The following is a 26,875-nucleotide window of genomic DNA, read 5'->3' as shown; positions in this document are numbered from 1 at the left end:
GGAAGGCTGGGGAGGGTTAGGCAGGTAAGAGATCAACCAAAGGATTTGTATGCACGCATATAAGCATAACCAATGGACACAAGACATGGGGGGGTAAGGGAGGCTAGGGGACGGTCGGGGGGGGGGGGGGGAAGGAGACAAATGTACTACTTGTTGTAATATTTTAAGCAATTAAAAAAAATTAGACAAAAAAAAAATAAGTGGGAAGCACTGATCTCCTTCTGAGTTTGCAGTAAGCAGCTCAACATGAAAGATCATCTTGAAAAAAAAAGATTTATGGCCCTGACTGGTTTGGCTAAGTGGATAGAGCGTCGGCCTGCGGACTGAAAGGTCCCAGGTTCGATTCCGGTCAAGGGCATGTACCTTGGTTGCTGGCACATCCCCAGTGGGGGGTGTGCAGGAGGCAGCTGATCAATGTTTCTCTCTCATCGATGTTTCTGACTCTCTATCTCTCTCCCTTCCTCTCTGTAAGAAATCAATAAAATATATTTTTAAAAAAAGATTTATGTATTTATTATATGTACATTATGCCTTAATGAAAATATAAAAATTAAAAAATAAGGTCTTTTAAGAATTGAATTGTAGATCTGAAGATCAACTCAGTATTAACTAAACAGGTATTTCTAGAGATTTTCAAAATACCTCCTTAAGGATACAAATAAACTAGCACATCAACAAAAGGCTTATAGAAGCTTATTTACTTTTTCTTTTTCTTTTTTAAGAACTAGAGGCCCGCACAGGTAGGGTCCCTAGGCCTGGCCAGTGATCAGGGCCGATGGGGCCTTCCAGCTGCCGGCTGAGACCTTCCTTCATTCTGTGCCGCGACCTGGTGGTCAGCACACGTCACAGCAAGCAACTGAACTTCCGGTCTCCTGGTCAAACTCCCAAGGGGACACTTTGCATATTAGCCTTTTATATACAGTATATAGATAGTTAAAAAGGAGAAGAGAGAAACATCGATGTGAGAGCACAACATGGACTGGCTGCCTCCTGCACGCCCCCTACCAGGGATCAAGCCCACAATTCATGCATGTGACCTGACCGCATATTGAACCAGCAATCTTTTGGTGCATGGGATGGTGCCAACCAACTAAGCCATACCTGCCAGGCTAAAGCTTATTTATTCTTAATATGACAGAGGAAATTATAAACTCAAATATGCACAGGCTAAAAAAATATGCACAAATTGAGAATGACATAGCAACTAAAGAAAAACCAATTTAGAATTTTAATAGAGGTATGTTACTAAGGTTCAAAGTCACCAAGGATATATTATATATACAATACTATGTAATCTTCATTTTCTCTATACTCTCTAGAATCAAAACAACAGTCTCTGATGGGCAGAAATACCCATAATAAGTTAAAGAAGGATTATGTCTCTGATAAAGATTTTTTTTAATTTGCTAATTTGAGGACGGTCATGATTTCAAGGTGTTTAATCTAAAGCTCATATAAGGGAAAATGGAACAGAACATGTTAACAAGCAGATATCTATATACCTATATAAGGAGTAAATCAGAATTGGAAGCCCACAATTAAACAAAGCCCAAGCAAATTAAACCTAAAAGCAAGCAGAAATAAAGATATAATAAAGAGTAAGATCAGAAATCAATAAAATTGAAAACAGAAAAATAATATAGAAAGTCAAAGAAGCCAAAGCTGGTTCTTAAATATCAGTAAAATTAATAAAACTTTAGTCAGACTGGTGAAGAAAAGAAAAGATATAAATTACCAATATCAGGAATCAGAGGGGACATCACAAATCCTAAAGATATTAATATAATAATAAGGGAATATTAGGAAAAACTTTAGGTCAATATATTTGATTACCTAGATGAAATGAACAAATTCTTTGAAATATACAAACTACCAAACAAAGCTCACTAAAATAAAATAAAAATAACATGAATAGTCCTGTATCTACAAAGTACTTGGATTTGGGGGGGAGAGACAAAAACACTTTCCCACAAAGAAAGCTTGAGGCTTAGACTTCACTACAGGATTTTACCAAACATCTAAAGAAAGATATCAAATCTACACACTCTTCAAAAAACAAGAGGAAAGAACACTTCCCAGCTCATTCTATGAGACCAATAGTACTCTGATAGCAAAACCAAAACTATAAAACCAGAGCCTTCATGAATGAAGCTACAAAGTCCTCAACAAAGTATCAACAAATAGAATACATCAATATTTAAAAAGGACAATACATCAGGATCAAGTGGTATTTCTCCCAAGAATGCAAATTTGATTCAACATTTGCAAATGAATCAGTGACTCACATTAGTAGGCTAAACTAAAACCTATTTAACTTCATTAACACCTTCAGGTTCTTGGAAGTATCATCTGACACAGAACATATTTTGGGAAGCAATGGTCCTTGCCATCACCAAACTAATGATATCCTAATGATATCATTATCCTAATACTTTGGCCTTGACAGGCCTACTCCTATCCTTGAGACAGGGAGTTTAGGACACCTGTTAGCTCTTCACTTCATTTGACAAATAATTTATTGAGTATCTAACTCAATGCCTGACACTGATTTGGATGCTGGGAATAGAGCAGTAAAAAAAAACAAATAAACAAACAAACAAACAAAAAACATCAAAAACTCCTGCTTTCATAGACTTATGGCCTATTCAACTATAAACACATAATTTTAAGTAAAATTCCTAGTAGCTGTTTCTTGATTTTTTAAAACTCTGCAGTTCCCTTTAGATTCTTTTATATATATATATATATATATATATATATATAGAGAGAGAGAGAGAGAGAGAGAGAGAGAGAGAGAGAGACCCCTCTGGGTTCATAATTAATCACCCTGCCCAAGGAAAGGCAGACTTTTGTCCAAGGCCCAAATCTTTCCTTGAGAAGGAGGTTTCCCCCCACAACATGTTCATGAAGAAAGCATTCATTACAAATAATGAAGACTTCACCAGATTGGCCAGGTATTTATACAGTGCTCATACTGTGGCAATCAGGAGTATTTTATAGTTCCTCATTTTTCCTACAGCAAAGCCAACCCTTTATACTTGGGTGAGCCATTTTCCTGGACAAATCTCTAAAGCAAGTCCCTTGAGACCATCATACAGGGACTGGAAATAACAACTTGGGGAAAGAACCTCTTTAAGATTCATGTGTTAATATAAGTTAAGGAGGTAGGTGGAATAAATTTCCATCCAGTCAATATGTACTACTTGTTCTGGTCCTCAGATGACTTTGTGTTTATTTCATTCTAACTATGGAAGACTTCATTGGTCTACTTGATTAAAACAAAAACACTTAAGACAGCTTTAGGAAATGAAAATCAGCTCTCCCACTAACATGCATTTTGTTCCACACTACAAGATGAAAAACAAATCTAGTAAAAGGCTTACACTAGGGGAAGGGTCTTTGAAGTCATCTGAACCTTCTATTCCGTACTGGAATTCCTTCTACAGCATTCCTGATTCACGGTCAACCACCTGGGCCCCAATTCAGATAAGCCCAATGACCTTGTGAAGCTACCTATCCCACTGGAGGACAATTCTTGTTAGATTTTTATTTATTGACCTTAAATCTGCTTCATGTAACATTTATTAAACATCACCTGTCCACTGGTCTCTTCATTTTTTTATATCTGTCCTTCAAATATCTCAGAAGAACCATCATGTCTTCCCTTTTCCAGGCTAACCATCCTTATTTCCTTCAACCATTCTTCATTCAACATGGTTTCTAAAGCCTTCACATGGCTCAGTGCCTACTCCTAAATGCATTCCAGTTTGTCAGTGTCCTTCAGAATTGGATTCATTTTTTGACTTAATGCTAATCTGGAAACTGCCTATTCTATGACATGTAGTTGAATCTAGTAAATGTTGTCCTTGTCTTACCTGATATTGCTACATAAAGATAATGAAAAAGAATAGTTATTCAGGATAGTCAAATAGGTAAGGAAAAGCTACATTTAAATTCTTAAATATGAATCTAGAATAAAAATGGAACTCCACATGAAAACATTATAGAAAAAGATGGAGGGAAACGGTTGATACTGCTGATGTGGACAGACAGCCGGCATGTTATGCCCTAATCAAAGGCATGTAAAAACACAAAAATCAAAGAATCTTGCCAGTGCAATCCCAAGCAAGGGTCCAGCCATACATTTCAGGGCTCATAATCTTTCAAAATGGAAAGACATACCTGCATTTTCCCACCTAACTTATACTAGAATGTCATACTTTGATGTTTCGATGTCACAAATTAAAATTGGTTATAGCAGGTGGACACTGCCACATCTCAAAAATTTTTTAAAACGCAAATATTAGAAACTTAGTTGAGGTCACAAAGGAATCAAGAAAAATCAGAGGCTAACTTAAGCTAAAGCAGTGAAGAACTTTTCTGGTGATTTAGTAATCCTCCAAATGGTAGCCAACTTTCCCTCTGGAATTATAAAAAAACACACTAGACAAAGAATATAGTAGCAACCAAGTGGAACCCAATCATCAAGAAATGAATAAATTTTTTTCTTTTCCTTCTTTCTGTTCTCATTTCCCTTTTCTCTTAACTAATTTCTAATTTTCAAACAAAACACATTTTAAGTTTTTCAATCCAAATACCATAATCTTAACCATTTCTTTTAATAGGGGAAAAGATTCTGGTTAATAACATTACCAAATATACCAATGATTATAAATTGTCAAAGAATTAAGATATAGAAAAGATAACTTTCATAACATAACTATTATTTCTTTGATGATTTAAGGAGGTGCTTCATAACTTCAGGGTCTAATATGTGTGTTATTTTCTGTATTTTCAAAGCCCCTTACTGGAATCACTGTTCACTTTTCAGAATTTATGTAAAAGGGAGATTATAGAGAGAAGCCTATATTTGCTGCAGTGAGAATCATTAGGAAGAGAACCAAACATTATAAGAAGAAACTAAAAGTAGAAGTCTAATAAAATTGAAATTCTAATTTGAATCCAACTTGTTAAAATTGTTAAGTGGCATTACCTGGTAATTTGGGCAAAGCTATGTTATCTAAAAAAATAGGTAACATCTATTGGCTTTCTTTGATTAATATATTAACTTATGACTAGTTAGGCTTATCCAACATCCTAGCAATTTCAAAAGGCAGTTCTGCCATAATGGTAGAGAGAAACTGGTAGTACTAGAAAATAAGAAAAAACGGAATGGCCAATGTTTTATTACTTTAATTCTTAGAGGCATTGTTTAAAAAGCCGAGGGGCAGTATGCACCTGATGCAGAGAAGATATTCATTAATTTACAGCAACTACTATATAGCAGATAACATGTTAGGCCAAGAGTTGACTAGGAATGGTACAGCTAGCAAATATCCCCCCACAATAAGAATTATCATAAATCACAGGGGTTATTTGTTAATTTAAAAGACGCTTTTATTAGTAAAAATTTAAAGAAAGTCATTAAAATGACCTAGTGAAAATCACTCATAAATATGGAGAGAGTAATGTTTCCTTAAGAACACTGTTCATCAGAACATCTGGCCCATGTAATTCCTTAGAACTCATCTACATGACATATCATGTAGCAAGAACCTAGAAAGGGCAGTCTTATTGGCTTGCTTGTTACTGAGATACTTCTAAGGAATCAAGTTAAGGAAGTAGAGGGAACATTTCAGCCCTTCATGTTGTATAGATCTGACTTAGAAAGGGGACAGGGGATAACAACACATTCTGAAGCTCTCAAAATAATGTATGAATTTCACAAAAGCAAAGCAGAAGCTTTAAAAATTTTTCTATAAGGAACAGAAAGCACAAAGCACAAAAAGAAAAAAGGAGAACTTAAAAGACTTTACCCATTTACTGTATTTCAAAGGTCCTGTGAATCCCATGGCTTCTATTATCTTCGTGAAGGTGCCAACCTTCTCCTCAACTGGCTGTGGGAAATCCTTGGTAGTAGAAAACTATTTAACCAAAAGAAGGGGACCAAAATTAGTGGCAAAAAAAATTAGTTTTAATGCTTTTGTTGCTCATTAGGTCTAAGGGCATTTTTATTGCTTCGATTTTTTTTTCACCTAGAATTTATTTTTTGTTAATCCTCACCCAAGGATATTTTTGCCATTGATTTCTAGAGGTAGTGGACAGGAGGGAGGGGATGAGATGGGAGAAAGGGGAAGAAAAACATTTGATTGGTTGCCTCCCACATGTGCCCCAATGGGGGCCCTGGGATCAAACCTGCAACCCAGGTACATGCCCTTGACTGGGAATCAAACCCATGACCCTTCAGTGCACAGGCTGACATTCTAACCATTAAGCAACACCAGCCAGGGCTAGAATTTTTTATTCTGATTTTTCTGGTCATCTTATTACTTAATGCAAACATATCTGGAACTCTATCTAATAGATGCTCTCCAAATTTCAAAATGAGACATATTTACCTCAATGACCATATGCCTATGAACCCATGTTTAGGAAATGACTGATTCTTGTTAACAAAATAAAAATTCTATAAAAAAGGATACTTCTAAAAGGAAATCTTGACCCCACATTTCCCAAAGAACAATTATGAGAAGAGGAATGTTCTATGTTTATTGACATAACAGGAAAAGGAAGGAAAAATACTCTCTGAAAGCAGTCAAATAAGAACTAGATAAATGTTTTTTGCATTTTCTTAGTATAACAAATTTTATTAATGATTATAGAAGACATGAGTCTTGAAGTTTGCAAATAAACTCCAAGGAAAACCTATTCTAAATGAGGGCAGGCTATCTAATCGATAAATTCTCCAAAAGTTAAGTATTACTTGATTTTTAACATGTAAAAATTCAGAAAGACTTATTTCTCTAAAGCAGTGGTTCTCAACCTTCCTAATGCCGCGACCCTTTAATACAGTTCCTCATGTTGTGGTGACCCCCAACCATAAAATTATTTTCGTTGCTACTTCATAACTGTAATTTTGCTACTGTTATGAATCGTAATGTAATTATATATGTGTTTTCCGATGGTCTTAGGCGACCCCTGTGAAAGGGTCGTTCGACCCCCAAAGGGTCATGACCCACAGGTTGAGAACCGCTGCTCTAAAGCTTTGTCCAGGCAAGAGTATAACGTAAGAAACAAAGGACATGAGATCAGAAGCTTTAGGTTCAAATATTCAGTTGGTCTGTCACTTACCATCCTTGTGACCTTGGGCAAGTCACTTCATTTTCCTGAGCATCAACCTTCTGCATTGGATAAAATTCCTTGCCTCATCCAGCTAACAGTTTCGCTGAGAGTCAAATAAGAACACCCATGTGAAAGCACTCTATAAACACAGAAAGCACTAATAATTCTCACCTTATTTGTAGTGTGATACTTCCTACTCAGCTGTATGTCTATTCCAGAAATCTGTTCTGATCCACCACATGCTAAGGACTGGCTCATCTGGGGCCCCTTGGGGGTTTAAAAAACAACAACACAGATGTAAGCAACACTGAGCATTCACTTACAGGATTAATAAGCAGAACTGCTTTAAAGTAAAGACTATAGAACCTTTTCAGCCTTGCTTAACCCAGTTCCTGGTGATCTGGTCATCAAGAGGATTCAAGATTGGCAGCAAGAATATTGTCGGGTATATGGTAGGTGCTTAATAAGTACCTGTTGAATACTTGGCTAAATAAAAGGATTCTGCCCTGGAAACCTAGAACTAAATAAATATGAGTCAACTCTAAGAACTGGAACTGCAATAAATACCTACTTAAACATTGGCAGCAGTGCAGTATATGGGGGGGAGGGGAGGAACCAATGACTTTCACATCAGTCAATTTTGTTTAAAACTTGCTTTTGTCACTTATAAGCTAGGTGGCCATGAGGAAGTTACTGAAACTCAGCTGTAATGATTGAAAGAAATAATACAATAGTCCCCCCTTATCCGTTGTTTCACCTTCAGGGGTTTTAGCTACCCAAGGTCAATGCAGTCAAAATATATTAAGTGGAAAATTCCATAAATAAACAATTGTTAAGTTTTAAATTGCATGTTAATCTCATGCCTTTCCACTCCATCCCATCCAGGGCTTGAATCATCCCTTTGTCCAGTGTATACATACTGTACATGCTATCTGTCCTTTAGTCATACTGGTCATCAGATAGACTGTCACAGTATCACAGTGCTTGTGTTCAAGTGATCCTCATTTTACTTAATAATGGCCCTAAAGCATAAGAACAGTGATGCTGGCAATTCAGATATGCCAAAGAGATACCATAAAGTGCTTCTTTTAAGAGAAAAGGTGACTATATAGTACAATAAGACACTTTGAGAGAGACCACATTCACATAACTTTTATTACAGTATATTGTTATAATCATTCTATTTTATTATTAGTTAGTGCTGTTAATCTCTTACTGTGCCTAATTTACATATTAAATATTATCATAGGTATGTATGTATGTATAGGAAAAAATATAGTATATATAGGGTTCAGTACTATCGCAGTTACAGGCATCCACAGGGGGTGTTAGAACATATCCCCCATGGATAAGTCCCTACTGTATATGTAAAATGCCTTTTACAAAATATATACTCAATAAATCATAAAAGCTTCTTTCATCACCATCATCATTGTTCAGATCAGAATTGCCTTCCTTTTATGTTCACACACTGCATTTGAAAGTATTTTGGCAATATAATAGCAAAATTAATAACTATTATCATGTGCCAGGTACTATGCTAAGTACCTTACATATATCACCTTATTCGATCCTCACCACAACACTATTAGGTTGGTTTATTATAATAAAGACCCATAAACATAGTTTTGAAAATAAATTCCTAATATAAAAAAATACATGCAAGAGATCCTCATTGTAGAGTGAATGTGGGTAAAACTGGGGGGAAGGTCTACTAAGAAAGGAGATGTTAATTAAATTAAGGTACTCAATGGAAAATCCGGTAACCACTGAGATTTTTTTAAATGTTTTTATTGATTCCAGAGAGGAAGGAAGAGGGAGAGATGGATACAAACATCAATGATGTGAGAGAACCATTGATCGGCTGTCTCCTACACACCCCCTACTGGGGATAGAGCCCCATCCCAGGTATGTGCCCCCAACCAGAATCGAACCCAGGACCCTTCAATCAGCAGGCCAACGCTCTATCCACTGAGCCAAACCAGCTAGGGCTACACTGAGATTTTTTAAATAGTTTATTTTTTAAAGAAGTTTTAGGTTCACAAGAAAAATGAACAGGAAGTACAGAGCGCTCCAATATACATATCCACTCTCTCCCATACACAAAGCATCCCTATTGTCAATATCCTCCACAAGTGTGGTACATTTGTTACAATCAATGAACCTACATAGACACATCATTATCACTCAAAGTCCATAACTTACACTAGATTATTTTTAGCAACATGAAAAAACACATTAATATGTATAAAATTATAGGTAAAAATATGAATGCATATGGGCAAGCCTAGGAAGGAACACACTGAAATGAAAAAGTTACTTCATTAAATTAGTAGAACTATGAGTGAATTTAAGAATCTAGTTTCCAAATCCTCAATAATGTTGTATTATCCTATACTAGAGGCCCGGTGCATGAAATTCATGCACTGGAAGGGGGGGGGGTGTACCTCAGCCCAGCCAGCACCTTCTCCAATCTGGGACCCTCAGGGGATGTCCGACTGCCTGTTTAGGCCCAATCCCTAAACCGGCAGTCAGACATCCCTCTCACAATCCGGGACTGCTGGCTCCTAACCACTCGCCTGCCTGCCTGCCTGATTGCCCCTAACTGCTTCTGCCTACCAGCCTGATCACCCCCTAACTGCTCCCCTGCTGGCCTGGTCGCCCCCAACTGCCCTCGCCTGCCAGCCTGATCGCCCCCTAACTGCTCCCCTGCTGGCCTGGTCGCCACCAACTGCCCTCGCCTGCCAGCCTGATTGCCCCCTAACTGCTCCCCTGCTGGCCTGGTCGCCCCCAACTGCCCTCGCCTGCCAGCCTGATCGCCCCCTAACTGCTCCCCTGCTGGCCTGGTCGCCACCAATTGCCCTCGCCTGCCAGCCTGATCGCCCCCTAACTGCTCCCCTGCTGGCCTGGTCACCACCAACTGCCCTCGCCTGCCAGCCTGATCGCCCCCTAACTGCTCCCCTGCTGGCCTGGTCGCCATCAACTGCCCTCCCCTGCCCGCCTGGTTGCCCCCAACTGCCCTCCCCTGCAGGCTTGATCACCCCCACTGCCCTCCCCTGCCGGCCATCTTGTGGCAGCCATCTTGTGACTATGTGGGGGCAGCCATCTTATGACAACATGGGGCGGCCATCTTGTGATGATGTGAGGGTGTCGCGCAAGGGCCACCAAGGCTTTTATTAGTATAGATATTTATTTGTTTACTTGCTTATTTTCTATCACTACTACCTAAAAGATCCATGACAGTAGGAACTAGGTAGAATATCAGGATCAAGTACAATGCATGGTACATGGGTAACACTCAGTATGTGTTGAATGAACAAATGAAACCACCTGGATGGTTATGTCTTATTATTTCCTTCATATCCTTACATGCTTCATTCATCCAACTCCTATAAAATGCCAGCCTTGTACCAGGTTTTAGGGATTCTACAAACAGAATCCCTATCCTCGAGAAGCTCATAACTTGTAGAGAAGAGAAAGAAGACTCACTACTCATGAAACAGAATCAAATATCACATTTTAAAGATCACCTACCACACACACAATAAAAGGGTTAGCAAGAATGTAGAGCAACTAGAACTCTCATACACTGTTGGTGGAAGTGTAAAACAGTATGATCACTTTGGAAAATTATTTGGCAGTATTGAAAGTGAATGTATGCACATCCTATATGGCTCAGTAATTTCATTTCTAAGTACATATACTCCAACAGAAATGTGTACATATGTTCACCAAAAAACAGGTACAAGAGTATTCAAAGCAGCAGTATTAATAAAAACCCAAACTGGAAACAATACAAATATCCATCAACAGGAGAACAGATAAATTAATCATGGTATATCCATATGATATTATATCACAACTAGAGGCCCAGTGCACGAATTCATGCATGAGTGGAGTCCCTCGGGGTAGCCTGCAGAGATCAGGGCCCCAGATCGCATCCCCAGCCTCACAGCCCCACAACCCCACCTGGCACCCGCCTTGGCCTGGTGCTGCCCCCTCACCTGCTCCACCATCCTGCCTGCAGGACAATTCATTGGGACTGGGGCCTCCCCACCCAGCTCCCTCAATGTCTGGGAACCGGGTGGCAGCCCCGCCACCTGCCACCACCACTGGTCACTGTCTGCGGGATGATTGGCAGGGCAATCAGGCCCCTGCTCGCACCCACCTTGGCCTGGTACCACCCGCTCACCTGCTCCACCATCCTGCCATGGTCCCGTTCTCGTCAGGGCCCATCAGGGCCAGCAGCGCCTCCACTGCCGCCCGCTGGCAGTGCCACACTGCCAACACCCACCATGTTCTGCGCGGCCATCCCCTGGTGGTCAACGCATGTCATAGCGAGCAAACTCCCAGTCTCCCAGTCAAACGACCGTCCAAGCGACAATTTGCATATTAGGCTTTTATTATATAAGATAAGAATGAATAAACTATTACTACACAAAACAACATGGATGAATTTCTGAACAAAGTTGAATGAAAGCAAACACAAGAAAGTATGTACCATATGTATAAAAGGCAAAACTACCCCATGGTGTTCAAAGTGAAGACCATGGTTAACCTTGCTTATGGGTAGTGACGAGAAGGGGATCAAGGAAGCTTCTGGAGTTCTATTTCTTGATCTGAATGCTGGATATGTTTACTTTGTAATAACTCATTAAACTGTACACTAATGATTTATTCCTTTTTCTGTGTTTTTATTATACTTCAATAAAATGTACAAAAATGCTTAAAGATGTGGAATAGGCAGTATACTAGTAAACAAAAGAAATTTGGAGATGGAAAAGAATGACCTAGAATCGTCAGAAAAGCCTTCATAGAGAAGACTTAAGAAGTGAGCAGGAGCCCAGCCAGTATGGTTAAGTGGTTGAGCATTGACCTATGCACTGGGAGGTCACAGTTGATTCCTGGTCAGGGCGCATGCCCAGGTAACAGTCTCAATCCCTGGTGTAGGGTGTGCGGGGGGCAGCCAATGATTCTCTCTCATTACTGATGTTTCTATCTTTTTCTCCCTCTCCCTTCTTCTCTGAAATAAATAAAAATATATATATAATTTTTTTTTTAAAGTGAGCAGGTGAGAGATGAGTGAGAAGGCAAAGGTGAGGAAGCCATGGCATAATGGAAAGAGAAAACCACTGAGTCAGAAGACTTAGGCTGAAACTCTAGCTCTTCCTATCTCATAAATTTGTTTTGAGAATCAAATAAAATAATGTACTTTAAAGAGATATACAAACTATAATGCATAATATAAACGTAAAGACCTGTTCCAGACAACTTCAAAAATAAACTCTTTTTCAGACAGCCCCGTGTTAAAAAATATGTAAGATTTTGCCCTTTTATTTTGCTTCCAAAAAGGTTCTGAAAATGAAGAGACCCAGAAGGAAAGAAGGAAAAAGGGGAAAGGATAAGAGAAGAAGGTGAGGACTCAAGTGTTTCTTGATTACCATGGGTGTGTCTGGTCCTTTTAGCAAAAGTATAAGCTCTACCATGGCTCAGTCTATCTTAAACTTCTTTTATTTTCTGACCCAATGCTCAACACCATTCTGGGCACGGAGCGACACTCAATAAAAACTAGGCAGATTGTTTTTCATGTTTTCTGTGTGTGTGTGTGTGTGTTTAAATAGGACAACCTGGAGAAGGTCCAGAAAAGAACCACAGGAATGATCAAAGAGATGAATAAAAGGTCTTAGTGGAAAGGTTAAAATGAATTGAGGCTGTTTAGCTTGGAGAAAAAGCAATAGAAGAACTAAGAAGTAACTTAGAATAACAACACTTAAGCTGGAAGAAATCTCAGACATCTAAATCCAACCTTTTCATTTCACAGATGAGGAAACTAAGACCAGGGAAAGGTGGCAACTTGCTTAATATAATTTTAGCACAAACTTTTTTTTTAAGTTCTAATTTACACCTTGAGGAGAAAATTTACCTCAGTAGCATGAACATAAGTAGCAACAAACATATTTCTACAGCCCTGGCCGGTTTGGTTCAGTGTTTAGAGCATCAGCCAGCAGACCAAAAGGTTGCAGGTTTAATTCCCAGTCAAGAGCACTTACCTCGGTTGCAGGCTCAATCCCTGGCCTGGTCGGGGGGTGCAAACGAGAGGCAATCAATCGATGTGTCTCTTTCACATGTTCCCCTAACCCCCGCAACCTTCCCCTCTACTCTCTCTCTAAAAAAAAAAAAAAAAAATCAATGGAAAAAATATCCTCGGGTAAGGACAAAAAAAAAGATTACTTACTACAACTTATTGAAGACCTCCTATATGCCCAGCACTTTTATGCTTAGTGTTTTACTTATGTTTATCTCACAACAAACATGCAAAAATAGATATTTCTTTCCCCAAATTAGAAATGAGGACACTAAGGCTTAAAGAAGTAAACTTCATTAAACGGTAGAACATATATTCAGATGACTATATCACACAGCTTTCAAAAGCCTAAGTAAAATTTAATAACACAGGCTCATAAACAATTAGCAACCATTCTCCAAGAAAATGAACCAAGGCTCCTCAGAGAAACTGTTGAATCCCAGGCTAGAGCAAAGAAAATATAACATGAACATGAAATATCTTACTGTGTCAGAAAATAAGGAAGTGTTAAAAAATGATGAAGGTGCCTGGCTGACTTGGCTCAGTAGCACAGTTTGATTCCTGGTCAGAGCACATGCCCAGGTAGGGGCCGTACAGGAGGAGGCCAATCAGTGATTCTCACTCTTGATGTTTCTCTTTCTTTCTCTCTCTCTCTCTCTCTCTCTCTCTCTCTCTCTCTCTCTCTCTCTCCCACTCCCAAATCAATAAAAATATTTTTTTAAATAATGAAGGCAGCTGTAATCAGTTTGGCTCAGTGGATAGAGCGTCGGCCTGCAGACTGAAAGGTCCCAGGTTCGATTCCGGTCAAGGGCATGTACCTTGGTTGCGGGCACATCCCCAATAGGGGGTGTATAGGAGGCAGCTGATCGCTATTTCTCGCTCATCAATGTTTCTAACTCTCTATCCCTCTCCCTTCTTCTCTGTAAAAAATCAATAAATTTTTTTTTTTTTTAAATGATGAAGGCATGTAGAAAGGAACTTGACGGAGTTCCCAATAGCCCAAACTGGGACAATTAGATTAACAAAATAAATAATCAGAATAATAAATTATAACTCATAGAAGAAAATACCTATGAGCTCCTGATATAAATAAATAATGGAATAAATAAATACTTGCACACTTACATGTATTACAGCATTATTCACAATAGCCAAGATGTGGAAGCAACCCAAATGCCCATCAACAGATAAACAGCTAAAGAAAATGTGGTATATACATATAATGGAATATTATGCAGCCTTTAAAAAGACACCCTGTTACATGATATAACATGGATGAATCTTGAGGACATTATGCTAAGCAAAATAAGTCACAAAAGAGAAAATACTGTATATTCCATTCACATGAAGTATGTAAAGTAGTCAAAATCATAGAAACAGAAAGTAGAAAAGTGTTTACTAAAAGCAGAGTGGGGAAAGAATATTGCATGGAGAGTTTCAGTTTTATAAAATGAAAAAGTTCTAGAGATCTGCTATACAACAATGTGATTATACTCTACACTATTGAACTGTACACTTAAAAATGGTTAAGATGGTAAATTTTATGTTATGTTTTTAATCACAAATTTTATATTAATTAATTAGTATTATGTATCATTTTAAAATAAGAACCATTGATGGATGGTAAACGTAGTAAGCAAAAGTATGATCAGAAACAGAATATTTGCATAGTCTCAAAGTGTCTTCTCACAAGATACTTACTAATTAAAAAGAGAAAAATGATAACTTTATAGTAGGGGAACCTGACAGACACCAATTTAATAACCAAGTGATCAAAGTTAACATCACTAGTAATAAGACATATTGGCCACTGCTGGTGGGAATGCAGACTGGTGCAGCCATTGTGGAAAACAGTATGGTGTTTCCTCAAACATTCAAAAATGGAACTGCCATTTGACCCAGTAATACCACTTCTAGGAATATATCCCAAGAAAACAGAAACACCAATCAGAAAGAATATATGCACCCCTATGTTCATAGCAGCACAATTTACAATAGCTAAGATTTGGAAACAGCCTAAATGCCCATCAGCAGATGAGTGGATTAGAAAACTGTGGTACATCTACACAATGGAATACTATGCTGCTGTAAAAAAGAAGGAATTCTTACAATTTGCAGCAGCATGGATGGAACTGGAGAGCATTATGCTAAGTGAAATAAGCCAGGCAGTGAAAGAAAAATACCACATGATCTCACTCATTTATGGATAATAAAGACCATTATAACCTGAAGAATAAAAAGATAGATACAGAGAAGCATCGAACAGACTGTCAAATTACAGCAGGAAAGCTGGGCAGTGTTTGGCGGGCGGGGGGAGGGGGGGCAGGCGGGGGGGGAGCGGGAGTAAGAGATCAATCGAAGGACTTATATGTATGCATATAAGCATGACCAATGGACACAGGACACTGGGGGGGGGGGAGGGGGGGAGTGAGGGCATGTGCCGGGGGGTGGGGGAGGCCGGGGGAATGTCAATGGGGAAGAAAGGGAGACATGTGTACTACTATTTGTAATACTTTAAACAAGAAAATAAAAATTTAAAAAAAAAAAAAGACATATTGGCAAGTATCCCAAAATGATGCACTGAGAAAGGAACATTACTTTTGCCAAAAATACATAACCTCAATCCTATCTAATAATAGACAAACATGGTAATTAACCATACCTCTGACACACTTCCCATTGGCTAATCAGGGTGATATGCAAATTAACTGCCAACCAAGATGGCGGCCGGCAGCCAGGCAGCTGAAGCGAACAGGAGGCTTGCCTGCTCCAGTGATGGAGGAAGCCAAGGTTCCCCGCCTGCCACTGCCGGCCTCTGAGCTGCACTCTAAGAAACAATGTTACAATTATAGAAGCTAAACAAACCCCAGAAACCTGCTTTCAGCCAGCTGGGCCTCAGAGCTGGAGCTGCAACAGAGTTTCAATTATAGAAGCCAAACAAACCCAGATACCTGCTTTCAGCAGCCAAGGTCTCAGAGCTGGAGCCGAGCCTCAGAGCTAAAGATGGCTCTCAGTTCCAGTGACAGCCATAGAAGGTAAATAAATCCCAGAATAAAAAAAAAAAAGGGAAAAAAAGGAGAGGTTGGGAGCTTCAGTCAACCGCCAGCCTGAAAACGGCCCTCAGCCCCTCACCCAGACTGGCCGGGCACCCCAGTGGGGACGCCCACCCTGAAGGGGGTGTGACCAGCTGCAAACAGCCATCATCCCCTCATCCAGGCTGGCCAGGCACCCCAGTGAGGACCCCCACCCTGAAGGGGGTGTGACCAGCTGCAAACATCCATCATCCTCTCATCCAGGCTGGCCAGGCACTATGACACACACTGACCACCAGGGGGCAGACGCTCAATGCAGGAGCTGCCCTCTGGTGGTCAGGGTGCTCTCACATGGGAGGAGCTCTGCTCAGCCACAAGCCAGGCTGATGGCTGCCAGTACAGCGGTGGTGGTGGTGGGAGCCTCTCCTGCCTCCTCAGCAGCACTAAGGATGTCCAACTGCAGTTTAGGCCTGCTCCCCGCTGGCAAGTGGACATCCCCCAAGGGCTGCCAGGCTGCCAGAGGGATGTCTGATTGCCATCTTAGGCCCAATCCCCTGGGGAGCGGGCCTAAGCCAGCAGGTGGTCATCCCCTGAAGGGTCCCAGACTGCGAGAGGGCACAGGTTGGGCTGAGGGACCTCCCTCCCCACCGAGTGCACAAATTTTTGTGCACAGGCATCTAGTCTAATTATAAGAAAATATTAGACAAACCCATATTGAGAGACTACAAAAGGACATTAGGGGGGAGAAATACTGGAAAAAGGTGTGTTGATTAGTTAATAGTATTATATCAATGTTAATTTCCTGGTTTCAATAATTGCACTATGGTTACATAGGATGTTAACATTCAAGGAAGCTAGATGAAGGGTATATACTATTTTTACAACTTTCCTGTATGTTTAAATTATTTCAAAAAAATATTTAAAAGCAGACTCATCATAGTATGACAACTTCAAGAGATTATTTAGGACAAAGAGGAGAGTACAATGTCCCTAGCTTTTTAAAGATAATATGCTTATAGCATTTGACACTACCTTAGATATCACCTGATACTACCACTCATCCAATGAAGGATTCTTTTATGTCATGCCCTTAAAATACAGTCTCCCAACCATTGCTTCAATATGTCCAATGAGAGTAAATTTACTGTCAAAATGCAACCCAATCCATTACACCACAATTCTAATTAACTCAAAAGTTCTTTCTCATTCTGAGCCAAATTTGCCTGTCAGACATATACCTGAGAATATCATTCTGAAGCAGAGGTTTCTGACCAGGGGTTCTCAAAGATGGGAATATACTAGTATATACCCAGGTACAGTCAATATGACAAAATGTCCGATTTATTTACATTGACTAAAATTACATCTTGTCAACATGAAATAAGCCACCCTAAGTTATTTATGTAGATGCTTTGCTATAATGCTGTCCCAGAGCGTAAAACAATACCTGGTATATATCAGGTACCCCAGAAATGTTTATGATTCAAAAAATGAGACACTGCCCTAACCAGTTTGGCTCAGTGGATAGAGCGTCAGCCTGCGGATTCAAGGGTCCCAGGTTTGATTCCGGTCAAGGGCATGTACCTTGGTTGCGGGCACATCCCCAGTAGGGAGTGTGCAGGAAGCAGTTGATCGATGTTTCTCTCTCATCGATGTTTCTAACTCTCTATCTCTCTCCCTTCCTCTCTGTAAAAAATCAATAAAATATGTATTTTTTTAAAAATGAGACACAAGTCAGAGAGTCATATAATGAGTTCCCCCCACCACCATCTATACACACACAAATAACAAATGATTGAGATAAATTCTATTAAAATTTGTCAATGCACAAGAAGTAACAGAACATAGCCCAATTCTGAAAAAAGATAGCTGCCTGACTACCCAAAGTAGATGCCTCTTCTGCACAGAGATAATCTTTATTTATTCAACATACATTTAATACCTACTCTGTGTCTAGCTTAGTAAAAAGCCCAGGAAATACAAGGACAAGCAAGACATTTCTTCAGAATGGCAAGGTTTATATACTAGTTGAAGGGAATTACTCTATATTTTAAATATCTTAATACATTATATTTATACTAGAGGCCCAATCACGAAATTCTGCAAGAGTAGGCCTTCCTTCCCCCAGCTGCCAGCACTGGCTTCTCTCTGGCACCCAGGACCCGGGCTTCCCTCCGGCCGCGGCTTCATCCAGAATGACGTCTGGTCTAATTATCATATTACCCTTTTACTTATTACAGATAAGTAAATACATAAATATATATACAGATGCTCCTTGACTTACAATGGAGTCACAATCCAATAAACACACTGTAAGTCGAAAATGCATTTAATACACCTAACCTACTGAACACAACTTCGCCTAGCCTTAAACTTACTCAGAACTCTCATATTAGTCTACAGTTGGGCAAAATCACCTAACACAATGTATACACTATAGAGTATCAGTTGTTTCCTCTTGTGATCATATGGCTGGTTGGGAACTGCGGCTTGCTCTACCAATGTTCAGCGTCACACGAATATTAAACCACATATCACTAGCCCAGGAAAAGATCAAAATTCAAAACTGAAGTATGGTTTCTAATGAATGCATATGCCTTTTATACCATTGTAAAGTCGAAAAATCATAAGTCAAATCATTGTAAGTTGAGGACCGTCTGTACTAGTAATTTATATCAAAAATAATTTTAACTGCATCAAATAAAGAAAGTTAATGGCTACAGAAGGAATCCGTATTTCCGTAAGAAAATAAATAAATAAATAAATAGGTAAGAAAAATAAATTCCCAGTAAATAAATGGAGAAATTATATAAGCATACAATTTTTCCAATTCAAAATACACTGATAAAGAAAAAAATGTTTAAATTAACCCTGTTAGGTAGACAAATAAATGCAAAGCAAAACAAGGTAATATTTCCTAACCACTTAATTTAAAATTTTTTTTAAATACTTAATTTAGGGGAGATAATAATGAAAAACTAATTATATATACATTGCTGGTGGCAGCATAAATTAAAACAGCTTTTGGAGAAGAAAATGTTCACAGCCTTTGACCAAGGGTATACCCGCCTAGGAATTTATCTTTAATAATTAAAAATAAGAAAAACCATGTATCAAGAAAATTATAGGGGGATAGGGGAGGCTAGGGGACTGTCTATGGCGGGGGGGAAAAAATGGACACATATGTAATACCCTTTGTAATACTTTAAGCAATAAATAAAAAATTAAAATTAAAAAAAAGAAAATTATAACTGCATTAAAGCCTATAATGGCAAAAAATTTTGGAAATAATTTTAATATTAAACAAAAGGTAAGTAAATAGAATGACATGTAGCAATTAAAAATGTAACTATGAACTCTACCCAACAATATGAATAATGTCTGCTCTAATAAATGAAAAGGTACCAGAACATAAAATTCTGTGGATATTTGTTAATGTACCTAAGGAAAAAATTAGTACAAGAACCAGCAGATTTTTCAGGTTTGAGGTCATGAGTGATTTTTATTTCCTTTATTACTAAATTAGTTTCATGGCTAACAAAAATCAGGAGGAAAAAACTTTCAAGGAGTGTCCACAGTAAACTACATCATAATAAATCATGTGTCAATAGTAAATTAAAGCCTCAAATAATTCTGTGGATTTTATGTTCATAAAAAGAAAAAACAGCCCTAACTGGTTTGGCTCAGTGGATGGAGCGTCGGCCTGCGGACTGAAGGGTCCTGGGTTCGATTCCGGTCAAGGGCATGTACCTTGGTTGCAGGCACATCCCCAGTGGGGTATGCAGGAGGCAGCTGATTGATGTTTCTCTCTCATCAATGTTTCTAACTCTCTATCCCTCTCCCTTCCTCTCCGTAAAAAATCAATAAAATATATTTTTTAAAAAAAATTAAAAATAAATAAATAAATAAAAAACAAACAAAGAAAGAAATATTCTTCCTCTCCCCTCCCCCCCCCAAACAAAAAAAAGCATCTATGAAAAGAAAACTGAAGAAAAGTTAACTCTGAGATGAATATCTGGAAACACTCCCAACAGTAAAGTAAAAATCATCAGACTGTAGCATGGTATCCTAGGCTAAGTTCCACTGTTGGGGTATTTAGAAGGAACGCCCTAGACACCATATTGCAGGAATCAGTCCTGAGCTGGCACCACAGAGACCCAGGAGTGGTCTCATGAGGTTTTTTTCCATCACACAATTTGCTTGGCTAATCTATAAATACATGACATTTGCACATAAACACTAAGGTTTTCATACCAACCAAAGGAACAACAAACCTTACCTGGAAAATGCCAGACAGAGCCCTGCCCCACTGTCCCTGTGTAGGAGACAAAGGTACCAACCGGCTGCATACTGGAACCCACTGGGAGATGCTAATTGGAATCTGGTTCCTCTAAAGAAAGAAAAAAAAAGTCCGTCAAAAATCTATATCAGACTCCACATGTAGAAGGCAAGGAGCATATATAAATTTAGAAATTCTGTCAGAACGGGGCACATGAAAGGAGAACATCCAAAATAGAACCAGGATCAAGCCTCCCCATGCTTATCACTTCTGCCTCCTCCCACTTTGTTGGGGGTGTCCAATCTGAGCTTTCAAAAACACTGATTACATACTGGAAAGATTTGAGCAAATCAGTAAATATATTAACAATGAAGGGTCAAGTTTCTATCAGAGAAAGAAGTTGACAAGTATGAAAAGGCAGAAGGGTAGAAAAAACCCTGTGTATTGGGCTGGAATTAAAGTAAGTAGTATGTGTTTTATATATATATAGATAAGTAGATACAAAGATAAGTGGGTGTGTGTGTATACATACACACATATATATTTCCTACCCCTGTCTTGATCGGGCCTGGAAGCAATGATGGACTGGTAGTAGTGACAGCCTGGTAGCAGTGACCACATACATATAGCATCCAGACTTGGTTTCTAAATAGCAATATTCAATAAAATGAACCAGTCTTCTCTGAAGAAGAGTTGACTCCTGAATAGGATCAATGCTCCTGAAAGCCTTATTCAGAAAGAATGACATTATTTGATATTTGAGCTGTCTAGTAGTTCCTTGGAAGACTCCATCTTGCAAGGCTGTCTTGGAACTCACCCAGTATGAAAAACACTTTCTCCAGAGCATTGACTGAAAACAAATAAAGGCAGTTTAACTTTGTGGCTGCCTGAAGCAGTGGATAATACTGGGGGAAACAATAAGTTAAACATAAAGCTTAAAAGGAAAAGCAGGGGCCCTGGCCCATGTGCCCAATGGCTAGAGCATCAACCTGCGCACCAAAGGGTCATGGGTTTGATTCTCAGTCAACAGCATGTTGGGGCCCTAGCCGGTTTGGCTCAGTGGATAGAGCATCGGTCTGCAGACCAAAGGGTCCGGGTTCAATTCCAGTCAAGGGCATGTATCTTGGTTGCAGGCTCCTCCCTGGCCAGGGCCCTGGTCAGGGTGTGTACAGAAGGCAATCAATTGATATGTCTCTCTCACATCAATGCTTCTCTCTGTCTTTCCCTCTCTCTTCCACTCTTTATAAAAGGTCAATAGAAAAATATCATTAGGTGAGGATTTTTTTTAAAAGAGCATGTTGGGGGCATAGGAGGCAATCAATTGATATGTCTCTCTTACATCAATGTTTCTCTCCCCTCCCCCTGCTCTAAAATTCAAAGGAAAAAATACCCTTGAATGAGGATTAACAACAAAAAACAAAAAAGGAAAGAAGCGAAATGAAATGTTCACAGGGACTTTGAAAAGCTCTGACATATTCCTGGGAATTTGAAGGCCATGCACATGCACAGGGTTGTGCCCACACCCAGAGCTGTGCTCATAAACACAAAAGACCTGAGAATGCCCTAAGCTCTCACCTCTGATGGCCTTTGAGGCTCTGAACAAGCAGGAAGTGAAGATTATGGCAGAATGTTGAAGGCCCCAACATGTACATGGGGCCCCTCAACAAAAACTGGGAGACTTACTGGTTCCAGGCATTTAAGGAACTCTCCAGCCACACATTATCTGACCACCAAGCTAACTGAGTAGAGAGCACACAACAAAGAATACAAACTTTATAGAATTAAGTCAGAAAAGTCACCAAACAGAAATACAATAATAAATTTTGGGAAAGGAAAGAACTGATTTCCACATTATTTGAAATTACCAGTTTTCAACAAAAAAAAATTATGAAACACATAAAGAAATAAAATCCACATACAAAAAAGAAATCCATACACAGGGAGAAAAATCAATAGAAACTGTCCCTGAGGAAGCCCACACATTAGACAAACTAGACAAAGATTTTGAACCAGCTGTTTTATTTTTTTAAATATATTTTATTGATTTTTTACAGAGAGGAAGGGAGAGGGATAGAGAGTTAGAAACATCAATGAGAAACATCGATCAGCTGCCTCCTGCACACCCCCTACTGGGGATGTGCCCGCAACCAAGGTACATGCCCTTGACTGGAATCGAACCTCCGCAGGCCAATGCTCTATCCACTGAGCCAAACCGGTTAGGGCTATTTTTTTTAATATATTTTTATTGATTTCAGAGAGGAAGGGAGAGGGAGAGATAGACACATCAACGATGAAAGAGAATCACTGATTGGCTGCCTCTTGCATGCCCCCACGGGGAATCAAGCCCGAAACCCCGGGCATGTGCCCTTGACCAGAATCAAACCCAGGACCCTCTGTCCGCAGGCCGACCCTCTATCCATTGAGCCAAACCGGGCAGGGCTGAACCACAGCTATTTTAAATATTTAAAAACTAAAGGAAACCATATCTAAAGAACTATAGCAAAATATGAAAATGATAGAGAATATCAATAAAGAGAGAAACTAAAAATAAAAATTCTGGCCCAGCTGGAATGGCTCAGTTGGTTGAGCATCATCCCGTGCATCAAACGGTTGCTGGCTCGATCCATCAGGGCACATATTTGGGTTGTGGATTTGATCCCTAATCAGGGAGCGGACGGAAGGCAACTGATCAACGTTTCTCTCACACATCTTTTCCCCCCCTTCCTCTCTCTAAGTATGTTCTCAGATGAGGATTAATAATAATAATAATAATAATAAATAAAATAAAATAAAATAAAAATTCTGGAGTTGAAAAGAACAATAAATAAACATTTCACTAGAGGGGTGCAACAGATTTGAGCAGAAGAATCAATGAGCTTGAAGACAGGTCAATTGAAATTATCCAATCTAAAGAACAGAAAGAAAAAATAATAAAGAAAATTTAACAGAACATCCGAGATCTTTGGGACATCACCAAACATTACCAACATATGCATAACTGGGAGTCGCAAAAGGAGAAGAGAGAAATAAATGAAGAGAAAAAAATATTTAAAGAAATACTGGCAGAAAACATCCCAAATTTAATTTAAAAAATCAATCTATAAATCTAAGAAACTCAACTAACTCCAAGTAGGATAAACTCAAAAGATCCACAAATAGACATATCATAATCAAGTTGCTGAAAGACAATAAAAAGAATCTTAAAAGCAGCAAGAGAAGCGACTCATCATTTACAAAAGAGCCTCAATAACATTAACAGCTAATTTCTCCTCAGAAATCATGGAGGCCAAAAGGCAGTGGGATAAAATGTTCAAAATGCTGGGGGCAAGGGGAGGGTAATGACTGCCAAACAAGAATTCTATATCTAGCAAAGCTATTATTCAAAAGTGAAGGAAATTATTAAGACCATCTAGATAAACAAAAACTGAGGAAATCTGTCAATAACAGACCTGCCCTACAACAAATACTAAAGGGAGATCTGCAGGCTAAAATAAGACTTTTTACACTACAGTAACTTAAATCCACATGAAGAAGTAAAGTGCACTGGTAATGGTAACTATTTAAATAAATAAAAAATACAGTATAAATGTATTTTTTTAACTTTTTTATTGAATTTACTGGGTGACATCAGTTAATCAAATTATATGTTTTCAGGTGTACAATTCTATAATACATCATCTGTATATTGTATTATGTGTTCATCACCCCAAGTCGTCTCCTTCCATCACCATTTACTCCCTTATGCCCTCTCCTACCACCCCTACCCCTTTCCTTCTAGTAATCACCACACTGTTGTCTGTGTCTGAGTTTATTTGTTTTTGCTTAATCCCCTCACCCTTTTCACCCACTCCTACAACTCCCATTCCCTCTGACAGCTATGGGTCTGTTCTCTATCTATGAGTCTATTTCTACTTTGTTTATTTTGTTCATTAGATTCCACATATAAGTGAAATCATACAGTACCTTACTTCCTCTGACTGGCTTATTTCACTTATTATAATGCTTTACATGTATTTTTTGCTCGTAGTTACTTTTTAATTTAAAAGAACTGAATAGCCAAACCGGTTTGGCTCAGTGGATAGAGCATCGGCCTGCAGACTGAAAGGTCCCAGGTTGGGTTCTGGTCAAGGGCATGTACCTTGGTTGCGGGCACATCCCCAGTAGGAGGTGTGCAGGAGGCAGCTGGTCGATGTTTCTCTCTCATTGATGTTTCTAACTCTCTATCCCTCTCCATTCCTTTCTGTAAAAAATCAATAAAATACATTTAAAAAAAAAAAAAAAGAATTGAATAAAGCAAGAACTATAAATCTATGTTGATGGGCACACAATCTATAAAGATGTAATTTGAATGACAATAATGGCACAAAAGAGGAGGGAAGGGACAAAGCAATATATAATCAAAGTTTTTATATATACTATTATTGAAATCAAGTTAGTAATAATCAAACTAGATTGTTATGAACTAAGATGTTTATAATCCCCAGGGAATACACTAAGAAAATAACATAAAATAATAGTAAAACTTTATACCATATACAAAAATTAACTCAAAATAGGTCAAAACTGTTTTTTAATTTTACTGATTTTTTAGAGAGATAGGAAGGGAGAAGACAGAAACAGTGATATGAGAGTGCAACATAAATCAGCTGCCTCCTACACGCCCCTACTAGGGATCAAGCCCGCAACTGGGCATGTGCCCTGAGCAGGAATGGAACCAGCAATCTTTCTGTGCCCAGGATGATGCCCAACCAAATGAGTCACACTGGCCAGGCTAAAGACCTAAATTTAACACCTAAAACTATGAAACTTTTAGTAGAAAATATAAGGGAAAGCTTCATGATATTGGATATGACAATGATTTTTTTGGATATAACACCAAAAGCATAGGCAACAAAAGAAAAAAGAGTTAAGTTGAATTTCATCAAAATTAAAAACTTTTGTACATCAAAGAATACTACCAACAAAGTGAAAAGGCATGGGAGAAAATACTTCCAAATCATATATCTGATTAAGGGATTCATATCCAGAATATATTAAGAACTCCTACAACTCAACAACAATAATAAAAAAAAATACTCAATTAAAAAATGGGCAAAGGACTTGAATAAACATTTCTCTGAAGATATAATTTTAAAGGCCAACAAGCATTTAAAATATGCTTAATGTCACTAATCCTATATAATAAAAGGTTAATATGCAAATTGACTGAATGGCGGAATGACCAGTCGCTATGATGCGCACTGACCACCATGGGGGGGGGGGGGGGGGTGCAGATGCTCAACACAGGAACTGCCCCCTGGTGGTCAGTGTGCTTCCACAGGGGGAGCACCACTCAGCCAGAAGCCAGGTTCGTGGCTGGGGAGCGCAGCAGTGGTGGCAGGAGCCTCTCCCGCCTCTGCAGAAGCGCTAAGGATGTCTGGCTGCCAGCTTATACCCGGACATCCCCCGAGGGCTCCCAGACTATAAGAGTGTGCAAGCTGGGCCGAGGAACCCCTACCCCTGAGAGCACGAATTTCACACACTGGGCCTCTAGTCATTAGAGAAAAGCAAATCAAAATTACAATGAGATATCACCTCACACCCATTAAGATGACCACTATAAAAATAAAATCAACAAGGATTGGTGAAAACATGGAGACATTGGAATTCTGTGTTTTGCTGGTAGGATATAAAATGGTTCAGCTGCTGTGAAAAATTAAATGGTAATTCCTCAAAAAATTAAACATACTTACCTTACACTCCCATAATTCCACTTCTTAGTTTAGACCCAAAAGAAGTGAAAACAGGGACTCAAACAGATATTTGTATACTCATGTTCATGGTAACACTATTTCACAATAGTCAGAAGATGGAATATCTCAAGTGTCCATTGACAGATGAATGAATAAACATAAAGTGATATATACTAGTATACACAAAGGAATAGTATTCAGCCTTAAAAAGGAAGGAGATTCTGACACGTTACAACATGGATAAACCTTGAGGGCATTTACTAAGTGAAATAATCCAGTCACAAAAGGACAAATTCTGTATAATTCCATTTATCTGAGGTACCTAGAATAGTCAAAATCTTAAAGACAGAAAGTAGAATGGTGATGAGTACAGAGTTTCAGTTTTATAAGATGAAAACAGTGGATGTTGGTGGTAATAGCAGCACAACAATGTGAATGTATTTAATGCCCTCAACTGAATACTCAAAAATGGTTAAAATGGTACATTTACATTATGTATATTTTACTAAAAAAAATTTTAAAGTACAGAGTGCCTTTCTGTAATTTCTACTATTGTCAACGAAAAGCAAAAATGATCACCAATGCCCAGGACAGCTCATTTATATATATAAAAGCCTAAGCCACC

The 26,875-nt window shown here is 38.8% G+C and overlaps 1 protein-coding gene across 7 annotated transcripts in view; it reads right to left on the bottom strand.

The window, feature by feature from the left end:
• Positions 1-26,875, bottom strand: part of LOC118662961 (ubiquinol-cytochrome-c reductase complex assembly factor 1) — a 114,499-nt gene that overhangs the window by 83,332 nt on the left and 4,292 nt on the right. For 3 of the 7 annotated variants that reach the window (XM_036322113.1, XM_036322109.1, XM_036322112.1), the window contains exons 2-5: positions 20,519-20,629; positions 13,173-13,197; positions 7,294-7,389; positions 5,817-5,924 (exon numbers count right to left, since the gene is read on the bottom strand). In XM_036322113.1, the coding sequence (XP_036178006.1) occupies positions 5,817-5,924; positions 7,294-7,389; positions 13,173-13,197; positions 20,519-20,629 (340 nt within the window). Of the gene's footprint in view, positions 1-5,816; positions 5,925-7,293; positions 7,390-13,172; positions 13,198-20,518; positions 20,630-22,093; positions 22,186-26,875 lie in introns of those variants that run through there. The other 4 variants (XM_036322114.1, XM_036322116.1, XM_036322110.1 and 1 more) reach the window with 3 other exon arrangements.

Source organism: Myotis myotis, unplaced genomic scaffold (genome assembly GCF_014108235.1).
Source record: "Myotis myotis isolate mMyoMyo1 unplaced genomic scaffold, mMyoMyo1.p scaffold_m19_p_9, whole genome shotgun sequence".
Taxonomy (NCBI): domain Eukaryota; kingdom Metazoa; phylum Chordata; class Mammalia; order Chiroptera; family Vespertilionidae; genus Myotis; species Myotis myotis.
This window is presented reverse-complemented; position numbering and strand designations above follow the sequence as displayed.